At 43.8% G+C, this 14,995-nt stretch overlaps 1 protein-coding gene across 1 annotated transcript in view; it reads left to right on the top strand.

The window, feature by feature from the left end:
* The window catches only part of LOXHD1 (lipoxygenase homology PLAT domains 1), a 122,747-nt gene that overhangs the window by 64,532 nt on the left and 43,220 nt on the right, over positions 1 to 14,995 (top strand). Inside the window, exons 25-31 of the mRNA XM_086869818.1 lie at positions 10 to 126; positions 4,492 to 4,654; positions 7,360 to 7,514; positions 8,284 to 8,493; positions 10,478 to 10,601; positions 10,980 to 11,026; positions 13,996 to 14,280. Of these exons, the coding sequence (XP_086725944.1) occupies positions 10 to 126; positions 4,492 to 4,654; positions 7,360 to 7,514; positions 8,284 to 8,493; positions 10,478 to 10,601; positions 10,980 to 11,026; positions 13,996 to 14,280 (1,101 nt within the window). The remainder of the gene's footprint in view (positions 1 to 9; positions 127 to 4,491; positions 4,655 to 7,359; positions 7,515 to 8,283; positions 8,494 to 10,477; positions 10,602 to 10,979; positions 11,027 to 13,995; positions 14,281 to 14,995) is intronic.

Genomic DNA, 14,995 nt, shown 5'->3' with positions numbered 1-14,995 from the left:
CTTCTGTAGCTGGAGGATGTTGGTGACATTATTGAAAAGATTCGCATAGGACACAATGGCGGAGGGGTGAACTCGGGGTGGCACTTGGACCGTGTGACGATTCGGAGACTGCTGCCAAACGGGAAGGTAGGCTGTGCATCCCAGCACATCCCCAGGAGCCGCCACTTCCATCTCCCAGATTGCATCTTCTGTGTACAAAGTGTGATTAACAGTGAAAAACGACTCCCCGAAGAGCAATGCGCACTAAATGAACTTGCTGGAGCCTGGGGATCTGGGGACAACAAACATGTGTTATCATGTTTTGTTCTTCAAATGTTGACGATAAGGCTCTGCAATAATTGCTTTTTCAAAGCTTCGTGTTTTCCTGTGTAGTTCTGTTTTGAGGGATCTCAGGGAAGGAAGTGGAAAGTGGGCGTACTATTTTAAAATAAAAAGTATTGTTGCCAAACACGGACAAGAAACAATTTCATCAGTCCCTTAATCCTGGAAGAGTAAATGCAAGGAGCCAGTACAATTAAGGCAAGCAAAATGCCTGTCAGTGCAACTCCCTGAATCGTGTTTAAAAAGTCAGGTTAGATGATAGGATTTTTTGCTGTTCATGTGAACAACATTGACACGATGCAGTCAGATTGGTCACCTTGATCCTGCCCGTGTAAGAAAGTGTTCCTCAGCCCTGCTTTCAGATGCTGGCTATAGCAACAGGGATGAATCTGGCTGTGGGGAAGCTCAAAAGAAAATCACCTCTTTAGGACCAGTCCAGAATTGGAGCAGTAGCTGCACTGGGGAAGACCTGGGCTCTTTCCCCTTATTCCAAAGGGGTTTCATCTCAGGACTGCCCACTCCTCAGGTGGCCTGTAATACCAAAATCTAAAACAGTTTGTTCAGTCATGGTGAACCCACATCTCATCTTGCTTCCTCCTTCAAAATTTACAGGATATGTTTGATTGTCTTTGCTACACAACCAACTCACAGGTCTTCCTTGGACCCTCCTCACCACAGAATCATGGAATTGGCCACCATTGACCCATGTCCCCAAGTTCCACATCCACACAGATTTTAAATCCCTCTTTTAAATCCCTCCAGGGATGGGCACTTCTCTGCTGCCCTGGGCATCCTGTGCCAGGGTGGGACAACCCGTTCTGTGAAGAAATTTTTCCCAATATCCAGTCTAAATCTTCCCTGGTGCACCTTGAGGCCATTTCCTCTCCTCCTGTCCCTTGTTCCCTGGGAGCAGAGCTTGACACCCACCTGTCTCCAACCTCCTGTCAGGGAGCTGTGGAGAGTGAGAAGGTCCCCCCTCATCTCTCTTTTCCATCCTCCTGAGCAAGCTTCTTCACAATCCAGTACTCTTGGATTGTTCCTCGTTATCACCTCTTTGCTGTTCTGACATTATCTCAGTGTATTGCCTAACTCGTGCCTAGGTTAATGGACAGGTACACGTTGTTTTCAGGGATGCTGCTATTGGTCACAAGAAGAAGATGAAGAGGGGGATGCCCAAATGTGTGGAAACCAAGGGGAAAAGAGATTCCTGGGCTGTCTCTTTCTACACTGGCCTTAAACCTTGGGAAGTGCCTGAGCGCTCCATCTTGGGTGATCCTCAGTTTGCCAAGAGAGGGTCTCGGGGCTGCACCCCCTCCTCATTGCAGCTTTGAAGGGCAGGTGGTGAGAAACCTGAAGGTGGAAGAAGGGAGGAAAGCCCTGAACGACTTGGGAATGGAGAGATTTACAATTCTGCTGATCTTTTGATTATGGCATGGGAAAAAAAGAAGAAAGCAGAGCACTGCATGATGCCGCTGATCAGCCGCAGGATATTATGACCTGCCACAGGATAGCAATATGCTGCCAGCGCTTCTAAAAGCCGTGCTACCTGATTAGACTGCTAAAATGTGTCTAGATGTATCTGTAGAGCTGCAAAAGAAAAATGAGGTCAGTAACTTTTTAGATTAAATTGAAAGCGCTTGGGTAGGAAACTAGGATTGTTGCGTGCTGAAAAAAACATCTTGCCATGCCAATTATATTTGATAATTATATTTCATTTGTTACAACTTGGAGAAGGGAAAAGCACTGACTTTTAGCACACTATTGTACTCTGCTTCTAGCTTAGGTCCAGACTCAGACTCCAACAAAACAAATTATGTTCAGGGCTGCAAGAGGATTTTATTGTTGTTAATACAAACTAGTGCACTTTACATCACTTAAATATTAATACAGTCCCTAACAGGGAAACCCCAATAAAAAGGATGGCAATGGCATGCTGATTATTAATGATGGCACGATTAACTCTTGCAGTAAGTGCACATTATGCCCCGCTGTGCTGTCACTCCAGTGCCTAGGTATCTTGTTACCAAATAAACAGTGTTTGCATCAATGGCACATACAGCCAGCAGTATGAATGTTCAGGAGCTGTTGAAAGCTCCAGTGAGAAATGTGACTGAAGTGGGATCTCTATCAGGAGGAGAGAGTTTCAGCGCTGAAGCATCGTTCTGGAAAGCTCTCTCTCCCCAGCCTGCAGGTGTGGAGATAAGCACTGTTCATCAGCTGGGCGTACAGTGAGATAATACAGGTTAAGTGGTCAGCCAGTGCAGCAATGAGGAGGCATGAATTATTAGGTGCTGTATTCTGCTTCCATAGCACAAAATAACACTTGAAAGCAAAAGATGTGAAATCACCTGAAGTGCTGCCGGTTTTCTTTGACACCATTTTGTACGCCATGCTCCAAACCTCCTCGTGGAGTTAAACATCTCTGTCTGGGGTTAAACAGCAGGACTGCAGGGAGCAGCAGAGGGGAGGAGAAATGGTGTTTCATTAACAGCAGAAGATTTGGGCTGTGTGCACTCAAAGTGTGATTCTGTTGCAGACTCAAAACACTCAGCCCCTCGGAGGGGTTCTGCTCCCACAGACCAACTTCCCTGGGATATTTGTGTGCTGACACCGTGACCTGTTCATTCCAGATTACCTATGATCACAGTGCACATCTACTCTTGGGTGCACAAGCTTTTCCTCCCCAGTGGCAGGGAGGGCAGGATCTGCAGTTCCAGGAAGTTCAGCGCTGTAATACACAGTGACAACAATGTTCAAGACTGCTACAGTGAGATCTATTCTCTTCCTAACCGTGTATTAATATTTTAGTATTTAAATAGTAAAAGTAGTGATGAAAGGGCCCTGTGTTGGCTTGATAAGAAATCACAGCAGAGTAATTAAGGTGGAAATTATTCATAAAGGGTGCCTACGAGAGAGCTGGAGAGGGACTTTGTACAAGGGATGGAGGGACAGGACAAGGGGGAATGGCTTCACATTGACAGAGGGCAAGGTATTAGATATTAGAAAGAAATTCTTGGCTGGGAGGGTGGGCAGGCCCTGGCACAGGGTGCCCAGAGCAGCTGGGGCTGCCCCTGCATCCCTGCAGTGTCCCAGGACAGGTTGGACAGGGCTTGGAGCAACTTGGGATAGTGGAAGGTGTCCCTGCCCATGGCAAGGGGTCTTGGAACCAGATGAGCTTTAAGGTCCCCTCCAACCCAAATCCCTCTGGGATTCTGTAAACATCCATTGCTATGTTATATATGAAAGGGATGGTACACAGCATGCTGCAAAGAGCAGGAAGCCCCTGTGCAGGGTAAGAGACAAATGATGAACTTGCCAGTAAAGAAAGGGCCTTTTTTTTCCCCCCTGTATTTATTTACTGTGAGATTAAAACTAACTTCCTTTTTTTATTCTTCTGGTCAGACTTGTGGCCTCTGTATCTTGCATGGTGGCTCATGCTCCTCTCTTCATGGAGTCATATCCTGGGGTGCCCAGCACTCTGAAAGCTGCCTGCTTCTTACCATCTTGGAGGCCTTATGGGAGTCTGTTCTTAATGAATAGTCTGGGATTAATTTTGTTTACCAAGTGGAAAACACATGTTCTATTGTTTTTGTCTGTTTGATGATATAAATCATATTTGTTTCCACCAAAGTGAAGTCAAAACAAAAGATCAAAAATTAAATCAGTATTTTTCTCCTCTTATTGCATGTATGGGAATTGCCTGGAACCCAGCTTGAGTCACAGAATTATAGGCGAAATCATGAAGTATTGAGCTCAGAAAAAAAATAAAAAGCCCTACTGGCTTCAAAGAAAATGCTGCCTGAATAAGGGTTGAAGAGAAATTTCAGAGTCTCAGTAAAGCACAGCTTCAGCAGGAATGGTCCAGTCCTGATTAGGAATTTACAAGCTTTAATACTGGGAAGAGCAGAGATCTACTGGATCATACAGCCACTCCACACACCCACTGGGAATCCTATTTTCTGCTGCATGTTCAGTGCTTCTTCTGAGAGCCCTCAGATGTCCTTTTTCTGGAGGAAATACTCTGTTTCTGTACTATTTTAGGTCTGCCTCTACACACGCACACATATGAGTTGAAAATCCTTGCCTGCATGTTGGAGCGTATTCAAAGGGGAAGCGCTAGCATGTGTTCATGTTGTTTTGAAGAGATTTCCCCTGTCATGTTTACTCCAGGGCTCAGAAACTATCACGTTTCCATGTGAAAGATGGCTTGCAAAGTCTGAAGATGATGGTGAGACTGTCAGAGAGCTGGTGCCATCTGATATTTTTACTGAAAAGCTCATGAAGGATGGGACACTCAAGCAGATAGAGGAAGAAGTTGAAGAGCCCTTAGAAGGTAATATAATCCTAGCAGTAGGTAGGGATGATTTGTCTGATTTTTGGAACAAACCATTTGCATGTGTGGTTCAGTGCCATGCTGGTTTAACTGTTCACTTCTCTTTCCCTTCCTCTTCTCTTGCCTCTCTCACACCTGGAGCATTTCTGTGCAATAACATCATTATTTTCCTGTGAGACTTTTAAGAACTTGTCACAGACACCCTTCCACACCCATAGTTTCCATGTCTCCTCTGATGCCTAGCAACATTCTTACATCTTATCTTTAAGACTGTGCTAACCTCTTCACTCATTTTCTCAACTTCTTCTATGCTGTGCACTCTGCCTCTTCCTTTCCTATCCTATGAATCTAATTAATGCTCCTTTTTCCTCCCAGAGTTGTTTTGCCTGCTGCTCTTCAGGTACACATGCATAACCTTCAGAAACCTGGGTCATTGCAGCCACCTTCACCTCATTAAAGTGCCTCTCAGGAGGGGAAAACATTCTTATTCAGTTCTGAGTTCATGTTATAAAATGGTGACATTCAGTGTTTGGCCTTACTGGTAGCTGAAGCAAGTGAAAAGGAACTGTAATTTTACCCCTAAGTCATTGCTTCTCAGTATGTGCAGCTGTTTGTACCTCTTTTTCCTCGAGAAAAGGATCTCCATTTCTCACCCAGAGCTCATTATGTCCTTGGGAGAGGTCATGAACTTCCTCATCCTGAGCCGAGCAAAAGGAATTCAGCTGCCATTTCCATTCCTGACTCTTGCATCTGACAACAAGATGATTCACCTGGGAAAATAAGTTATCTCACTCTTTCTTTTCCTTCAGAGTCTGACTTCCATTCACTGTAGAACGTTGTTAGGGTGGAATTAACATGCATTTTTTTTGCATTGCCAAGGGAAGAGGTGCCTTGCTGGGAGGAAGACTGGTGCCATCCTTCCTTCTGTTTGGAACAGTAGCTCATGGGAGCTTTCTTTTACTGGAGAGGCAAAGACAATTTTAAAATCAATTACTAAGAGGTAAAACACAGGCAAGGGTGGCCCAGAGAAGTGGTGAATTCCTGGAAACTATTTGAGCTCAGTTTGGATGAGGCTCTGATAAAACCTGGTACAGTGGAAGGTGTCACTGCCCATGGCAGGTGGGTTGGATAAGGTGGCCTTTAAAGGTCTCTTCCAACCCAAACAAATTGATGATTCAACAATTCTATGACATCTGGGTGCCTGTATGACATTTTCCTTAACTTGTTAATTTCTGTTGCTTTACCTTGGATCAGTTACCATTTGTTAATTAACCTGGGTGACTCACTTTTCCTTCTGAAGGCAAAGCCTAAAAACAAGTTCTACAATCTATGCAATGGAATTTCTGGATCACTGAAAGTTTCTTCTGGTGTGGAGCTAGGGCTAAGTTTGGGAAATTCTGCTTTAGATATGAAATACATGGGACAAGAATTAAATATTCTGCATGCCTGTGAGTCCTCATACATCTTGGGCAGTGACATGGTGTAAATGACATTGATGGCAATCAGCTCGTGGTATTCTGAGGATCATCTTTTTTTTATAATACACTGTATTTTAGTCCTGAAAGTATCTAGAACTAGCAAGGAAAGGCCAAAGAGGGATACATTGACTAATTAGACAATATACATTCCTTCCTTCGTTACTAAAGTAGCGGTTGCCTCTCAATTATGGAGCTGTAACTCTGTAGGACATATGTGAAGAGGCAAACCAGAAAATCCAGCACCACACATAGTCCTGGTGGATGTTCTCAGGTGATGACTCTGATCCATATCTCAGAGAAATCAATGGAAATCTTTCATGAGTGACAAAGCAGAACAGGGTCTGTCTTGCTGTGAAAGAAGAAATACAATATAGCAATTTTCTTTGACGCAGTTAACGTACACAGAATCCTAACTAAGACTTTGTGCCTCTTGCTCATTTGCATTGCCCTGGGATTTGCAGGGAGGCATTCTCCATGGCTCATATGCCACCAGGGTAATCAGAGACTTGTACAGACCCTCACTGTTTTCCTGGAGAGGATGCTTTCAGTAACTGTTTGTTTTCCCCATACAATTGAGAGAAGAGGAGCAAAATAAAAATAGGAGTATTTAACAGGTTTAGAAAAGCACATTACTAAAGGCTTGATGAGGTTTTATTGTCTCATCATTGAGCAAACTAAAGAGAAAGGGTACTTAAACAGCACATCTCCAGCCCTTCTTTAATTAAATACTCTCTCAGCAAAAGGACCCAGAAACCTGTTCTCTGTCTGTTTGGGGAATTTATAGAGATACATGCCATTAACTCCTGTAGTAATTGCACATCTGAATTCCCAGTCTTTGTTTATGGAAGATGGAGTATTAGGGATTCACAGCACTGAATTACTTGTTCTCAGCTCTGTGTCCCTCGAGCCTCTGCATGAAAAGGTGCTGAGTCCCCTCACCTCTATTGACTTCCCATCCAGTAATGACCATAATGATTCTTTGCATTTTGAACCGTGAGCTGTGTGATCAAAGGCATTGATTGGACAGAGAAAAGGAAAGTCAGCAAATGTCAGCCCAGGGATTGGCCAGCCTTTGTATTGGAAACCTGAAAGAAAAACCATATGGGATTTAATACCTCTACAAGTGACTGGCAGAAAATCTGGGGCGCATTTTCTTAGGTAAATTCAGTCCCTACCAAGGATCTTAATATTTGTCTGACCAGAAATCATCTCTGTTTCTTTCTGCAGTTCACACATACAAGATCAGCGTGTTCACTGGGGATATCTACGGTGCAGGGACAGATGCTAATGTCTTCCTAAATATCTATGGAGACCTGGGGGACATGGGAGAGAGAAAACTCAGTAAATCCGAAACAAACTTCAACAAGTTTGAAAGAGGACAGGTACAAATGCAATGGGTTAATGACACTTTCTGTTTCTCAGTCTTTAACCTATCAAATCAATGACTGCCTTTATAGGCTGAGTTTTCCTATGAGGAATGAATTGATTGATTCCATTTACCACATTCATTACCTCTTAAAATGCTTTGTATGGATTGTCAGCTGGGTATTACAGCTGACAGGCACTGCAGCAAACAGGCAGATGTTCCTATGAAGTCACTGATGGACAAATTATGAGCTTGGTCATGGAAACTGGCTTGAGCTGTGAGCTGCAGATTCCCACAGTCCCTGTGCAATGGATTTGCGTGTACACAGTACATGTTGGAATTCACCACAAAACTTGTTAAATTGGTGGGACTTAAACTTCTGCTGTATCTGGGAAAATAACTCCATAAGTGATGCTCTGTGGTCATCCCATGGGTCACTTGGATATAATGGTAGCAAGGATTGCCTTATCTGGATTGTTCATACAAATCTAACTGGATTAGAAAGGGAAGCATAATTTAAAATCTCCCAGGATTTCAATATTCTGACTGGTTGTAAAAGTGGTGTTTCTTGCCTAGCAGAAGCAGGCTTTAAAACATTTCCCTGAAGAACAGTTTTAGCTTATAGATATGCCTCTATAGACTTCTGCAAAGCTTTCAGCCAAACGCCATCCAGCAATATGGAATTTAAACATATGTGTTCTGTAGTCTCCCTTTTTTGCCTTTTTCCAGTAGATGATCTGTTGAGAGTTTGTTAACAGAATCAACTGTTCTCGAACATCCTGCAGGAGGACACGTTCACAATACAGGCTGTGGACCTCGGCATTCTGTACAAGATCAAGATTCGTCATGACAACAGTATGTTCAGTCCTGACTGGTTTCTGGAAAAAGTGGAGATCCTGGATGAAACCACAGAGGAGTCGTTCGTTTTCCTGTGCGAGCGCTGGCTCTCTAAAAAGAAAGAGGACAGAAAGATAGAGCGCACGCTTTATGAACAGGTACAGTTATGGCTCAAAGCAGATTCCACTGCTACTCATAAAAATAAAATTATTGAATATCTGGTTGAAGTCTAAGGCAGCTCATTAGGGACTCAGAGGGCTTTTGGCTTATCCAAAATGGATTTCTGGTTTTCAGACAAGAGCTGAAAGTAAGGCCACTCTCACCTCATTATCATCAGCTCTGTAATTTGCAGTTTCAACAGAAAAATCAAGCAGTGTAAGTGAAACCCTTCAGATGAGAGCTCACTACCTTGCTGGTACACAGCATTTCCCTGCTGCTGTCCTTGCTATGCCCAAAAAGCAGATTAGTAATGGGTCCCACTATTCAAAGTCCTCCAGTCAGAATATTGGGTCCTTTGACTGTCCTCACTTGGACTGGGGAATAGATCCCTATTCCACCACTGCTGGATATAAAAAGCCAGGTCTCTTTGCTACCACTCAGATCACCAAACGTTTTTTAGTGAAATGTCCTTTCTACTTGCACACTCTCTATTGCTTATCAGCCTAGTACAGCTAATTGGAATTCAAGGTACATGCTCTAATTAAAATTAGCAAACAAGATTAATAGACTTCTCTTACTTTTATACAGTGAGACATAATAAAGCAGCTGATCATAAGTTCATTTTATTTAAGGAGTCCACTTTGCAAAAAATACAGAGAGGCTTTAATTGACAGTTACTACTAAAATGATCATCAATGGAATTGGCTAGGACTCATCCTGAATGCAGCAGAGCGGATGTAAGAGGAGTTACACCATGGATGAGTGTTGCCATATGCTGTCTCATAAAACTGCAGCACACAAGGCTGTGAATGCTTGTGGACAGGCTTACCCAGTTGCTTATATCAATTCATAACGAGAATAAACTAATCACTCCTTTTTTTTTTTTAAATTATTTGACAGTGTGGCAAAAGCCTCACATTTATTGGACGGTGACGCCAAATGCATTGTCAGTAACTCCTCAAACACAACCAGTGTTTCACATCACTCAGATTTGCAGTACTCTGCCTCTTATGATATTTGATCAGTACCTAACAGCAGGTGGAAGAAGGACCTGGGGGTGCTGGGGGGGGAGAGCTGGACCTGCCCCAGCCCTGACCCCCCTGCCCTGGGCTGATCCCCCAGCGTGGGCAGCAGGGGAGGGGGGATTGTGCCCCTGTGCCCCTGTGCTGAGGTGAGACCCCACCTGCAGAGCTGCCCCAGCCCTGGGCAACACCAGCACAAGGCTGTGGAGCTGCTGGAGTGAATCCAGAGAAGCAAGGTGTTCAGAGGGATGGAGCCCCTCTGCTGAGAGAATTGGGATTGTTCAGCCTCAGAAGAGGTGGCTTCAGTGTGATCTAATTGTGACTTTCCAGTACCTGAAGAGAGCTGACAAGATAAATGAAGGGAGACAATTTTAAAGGGCCTGGAGTGATGGGACAAGAGGGTTACGGGTTCAGATTGAATGAGAGCAGGTTTAGATTTCATATTAGCAACAAATTCTTCCCTGTGAGGGTGGTGAGGCCCTGGCACAGGCTGTCCAGAGGAGCTGTGACTGTCCCATCCCTGGAACTGTCCAAGGCCAGGTTGGATGAGGCTTGGAGCAACCTGGGATAGTGGAAGGTGTCCCTGCCCATGGCAGGGGGTGGAATGGGATGACCTTTAAGGTCCCTTCAATGATTCTATGAGCTCTGGCACTGCTCCATTGATCTGAATTTCAGACAATTTCAGACAGGTAGCACAGGAAAAAGTCACAACTCACAAGACTCTTAGGTCTATTATACTATTTTTAATGTGACACACATCCAAAATGGCCTGTCAGGGTCACCAATGAAGCAAATGAAAGACCAGTGCAATACAAGCCAGATTTATTCGAGCTATACTGACCAAAAAGGTAGGTGGGGAACTACAAGGATTTGTTCTCATGTTGATCTTGGAGGCACATGGGAGCAGGTGACAACACAAGCACCCAGCCTCATTACCCTCCCAAACCTGCCTCCCAACCAGAGCTACAATGGCGAGCGGAACAGCCTGGATGGCTCCTCTCTCAGCATGTCCAGCCAGGACAGCAATGCCAACCTGAAGGAGCCCAAAAAGTCCAGCTTGGTCAAGGCAGCAGAGGAAGGCTCACGTGAGTGGTCGTGCTTGAGTGTTTGGTTGAATGCATGCCCGTGCTCTTGGCTTTCTGTGCTTAAGAGGCTGCATTTGTCCTGCTGAACAGCAAGGAGAGGCAGAACAGATTATTTCTCCTTTCCTTGTGTTGTGACTGCTTTGGGAAAGGCTGGATCAGGATTTGTGTTCCCATGTTTGCTGCTTTTCCTGCAGCCCTCTGATCTCAGCAGTGGAATAAGCCATGAAGTTCACAGCAAATTCAGTGTTTCCAAACTATTTATTTGACTTAATTGAGATGGTAATTGACTTAATTTCAAGATGAAATATTTTTTAATTTTAATTTTTAATTTTCATTTTCATTTTAATCTTAATGTGATTTATTGTTGGAACTTCTCAGGTATATTTTTCCTTACCACACATAGTGTGCATCACATCAGCTGTCAGGTGGGTCTCATGGAGGGTGTTCCTGCCCAATGCAGGGTTGGAATGAGATGTACTTTAAGGTCCCTTCCAACCTTGCTTTTCTATGATTCTATGAATTCATGATTTTGTTTTTGCTACCTCTGTGTTCCAGGACAATGACTTACCAGTTAAATTGAACCTACATTTTTTTTATATTCTACATGGGGCCTTTTAGCTTTAGATTAAGATTTTAGATATGTGATTACAATGCTGTGTTGTATTGACTAACTGAGCAGCAGCTGCATCACAGTTACTGTCTGTCTATGTGCTCTTACTCCACAGCAAGTGCAAAATAATTAAATTTATCCTAAACATCCATGGTAAATGAAGTGAAAATTATGTCATTTTCCTTAGGAATTTAAGACAACTCTCCAGAGGGACTCACACAGGGTCCAAGGGCGGTCACACGGATGGTTTGCAGCTCCTCTGATGCCCAGTAGTTTGCTGTGGGTGTGATACCTGGGTTGCACATCCCACACCTTTCATTTGGGAAGCAGATGTAATGCTGCACATTGCTAAACCTGGCCTGCAACCCATGTGTCTTGGGGCAGCCCTTCTTTTGTAATCCCACATTGTGGGGTTACAAATGAAAAATAAGTGATTTCCATGTTCCTTCTGATATTACTTCCGTGCTGAGGCAATGGATAACATCTGCCATGTTGGCATTCTGAGTTGTTTCACAAATAATGGGTAAAATAGCATAATTTCCCAAGAGAACCCCTCTCCAGCAGAGCTAGGACAGCTCCCATCGTCCCCATTGTGCCAGGGTGGTCTTTTTCCCCTGAGTCCTGGAACTTGTCATCACCACTATCTCTGCTCAGTGACGTGGCCTCATTAAGGAAACTGCTTCCTGAAGGAATGTCAGATAAGATGGACTGGGTAAGCCAGGCAGACACCTTCTGGGCTGGATAAAAAGCCAGCTCAGCCTGTTCACTCAGGAGGTGGCACTGGGAGTTGGCTGGGAAAGGGAGTGACTTTGTCACTCAGCCTGGTCCTGGCTGTGCTGAGATAAAGCTGCCAAATGTCTCTGAGGGGCAGGAGGTGGAGGATGTGAGGATGGAGCTCAGGGAAAGGTCCTCTTGGCTAGGGTGATGCTTAGGTCTGAACTGGGAACCCTCTCCCATGCTGGAAGGCAGCCCTGGAGATGGCATGGATGGCTTCCTAAGGAAACCCACCCTCCTGAGAGGGGAACATGTGGCTTCAAGCAGCCTGAACCCTGTGCTGGCACAAGAGCAAAGGGAGAAGGGCTGGAGGAACTGTGATGTCCTGTTGTGGCCATTTCCCACAGGTTTCACGTTCTCCTGTGTTTGGAAAAAAGGTAAATATGAGTCCCAGACAAAGAAGGAGACAACAGGGAGGGAAGATAAACTAATTGAAGGATCCATTTTCTATTTTTCAGAGAAAAGAACAGCAAAGGGTGTTTCCTGCTCTCAGATAGTAAACTACTCTCTGTATCCATTATTTAAATTAGGAAAGTATAGTTACTCAAAGTTCTCATTTAATTTTATAGATGTTTCAAGTACCTTGGCTTAGGGATCAGCTAGAAGTGCTAGTAGTTCTCTAAACTTAGTCTGTCACAGCAGAACAGGACAAAACCTGTATGAAAGAAAATGTCCCTATTCAAAATACACTTTTATTTAAAAGTCTGGAGATGTCCTAAACATGACCTCTCAATATATTCTCATAAAATCTGCCTTGACTACAACTAAACCTTTTTCCTGCTAAATGCATCGTTGTGCTGATGCACCCACTGGAATGTAAGTTATACCATAAATGGGAGAATAAATCTTGCCTAATCATCAGCTCATTTTGTGTTGGTATACAAAATCTTCAAAATGGGACTGAATGAATCTTTTTGGGCTCTGCCCTGTCCAGAGGTAAGGACAGATTTGATCATCATGAATTTATGCCTTCCCTGATGTTGCACAAGTATTCTGAGTCTGATGTGAATTTCTAGTACAACCCCCACCTCAAAAATTTTGTTAGTCGTCATAAAGCAAAATTAGATGTCAATCTTAGGTAATTTGAAAACCAGCCAAATTGTCTTTTTATTTGTCAACTTATCAACTCTTTTTTTTTTTTTTTTTTTAAATCAGAGAAGTGATGAGGAGGCCAGGCTGTTTCGAGGCTGTGACGAAGCAAGTTTCAGAGCTCTGAGTCTTGTCGGAACTGTTTGAACAGCCCTGCACAAATGTTCTGAGAAATCAAACGAGTATTCAGCGACCAATTCTGCACCGCCTGCTCGGCTTACCCAAATGAGCTTTTGGAAAGCCCTTGAAAAGCAGTCTGGCACTTCCTCCCTTTTAACAGCTGAACTGAAATTTCTGAAAACCACAGAAAAAAACACCTCCTCTTTTACCAAGCCTTGCCCTGAAGCTTTTTCCCCCAACCAAAATTATTATGCAACACATAGCATTATTGAGTGACTTACCTTTAATACAACGATTGTTCTCCTCTGTCTGGATTTGCACAGGGATGATGAAACCCTGAGCCGCCCCATAGATCACAGCAATCCTTGAATGAGGCACAAAGGAGAGCATTTGTGGTTGTTCTGGGACATTCATTCGGTGATGGCTTACCTTGGAGTCAGCACAGATTTATTTGTCTTTATTGAACGGGGAGTGTAAGATCACTTTGGCCTTAATAGCCTGTTTAAGATTTAGGTGCTCAGACTCATCTTCAGGAAGGTCTCTTGGTGTCAATAAGGATTCAAGCCTTTTGCTGTTCTGTCATGCATTAGGGAGAAATCTGGACTTATAACCTCCTTGCAGCCAGTAGGGTTGTCTGGGGAAATTAACCCTTGCAGAATTCAGTCCCGAGCGTGCCATGGGAAAGTAATCTCCAAAGCACACTTGTAGCCCAACAAAGCATGATGTTATCACTTCTCCAAATGAATTCAATGGGATGTGAACCCATTTGGCATGCACAGCTGCTCCCTCTGATGGGATAAGCCCCTGGTTTTCTCAAGTTTCGTACAAGTGCATATGTGTGTGGGTTTTCTGATGCACAAACCTCTCTTTGTCACAGTGATCCCGTACCACATCACCGTCGCCACAGGCACGGAGTACGACTCCAGCACCGACAGCCGCGTGTTCATCATCATCATGGGCCCGCAGAAAGTGCAGACCGAGAGGCTGTGGCTGGATCTCCCAGAAGGAAAGGATGAATTTGCAGATGGCTCTGTGGAGAAATTTTCAGTCTGGGGCCTAGATGTTGGGGAGATCAAAAAAGTGGAGGTATGTTGTGAACGCAGCGCGAGTGCTGGAGGCGTATGAAATACGTGGCCAAAGAAAGCATGTGGTTCTGTTATTCTTAGCAGTGAAGTAAAGGCTTTTGGGTCTAAAAGGAATGTAAACAGGACTGTGCTGGTGAGATTTTGCATGTGTCTGAACCTGTAAATAAGTATGCTTTCCTTTGCATTAAACCAGAATCCTTGTGACGTGGAAGATAATTGTGAATTGTAAAGAAGTTATAACTTGTCCCAGTTTTGTCCCATCTCTGGCACTGCTTTTTCTAACTCAATCCCTTCTATTGCCAGATGTAGTGAAGCTTCCCAGGATGCAGTTCTTCATCGGTCTTTTTCCTAGTTGATTTTTTTTTTTCACTACTTCCAATTGGGTTTCATAAATTTTGAGAAACACATCTTGTATAATTTCCTAGCTAGACATGAAAATTGTTTTCACAGCTTGGAGGACACAGGCTTAGAGAAGAAAATTAATCATAATTTGTGAGTAATGTGCACAAATAGATTTCGGTACAGGAACCATTTTTTCTGTTATGGCTCAGGGAGACACAATTTGCATAGACTTTCCATCACTGGCCTTAAACTTCACATGAATATTCCAGAGTGTTTGTGTACATCATTCTTGTTTTATATGGCATTTCCATCTCCTTAAAGCTTGTTCCAGCCCCTCAAGAACTCAAACAAACAGCACCTGAGGACTCCAGGAG

The sequence above is a fragment of the Cyanistes caeruleus genome, chromosome Z (genome assembly GCF_971803275.1).
Source record: "Cyanistes caeruleus chromosome Z, bCyaCae1.hap1.1, whole genome shotgun sequence".
Lineage (NCBI taxonomy): Eukaryota > Metazoa > Chordata > Aves > Passeriformes > Paridae > Cyanistes > Cyanistes caeruleus.
The sequence above is the reverse complement of the archived record's forward strand: the minus strand, read 5'-3'. Positions and strand labels throughout refer to the sequence as shown.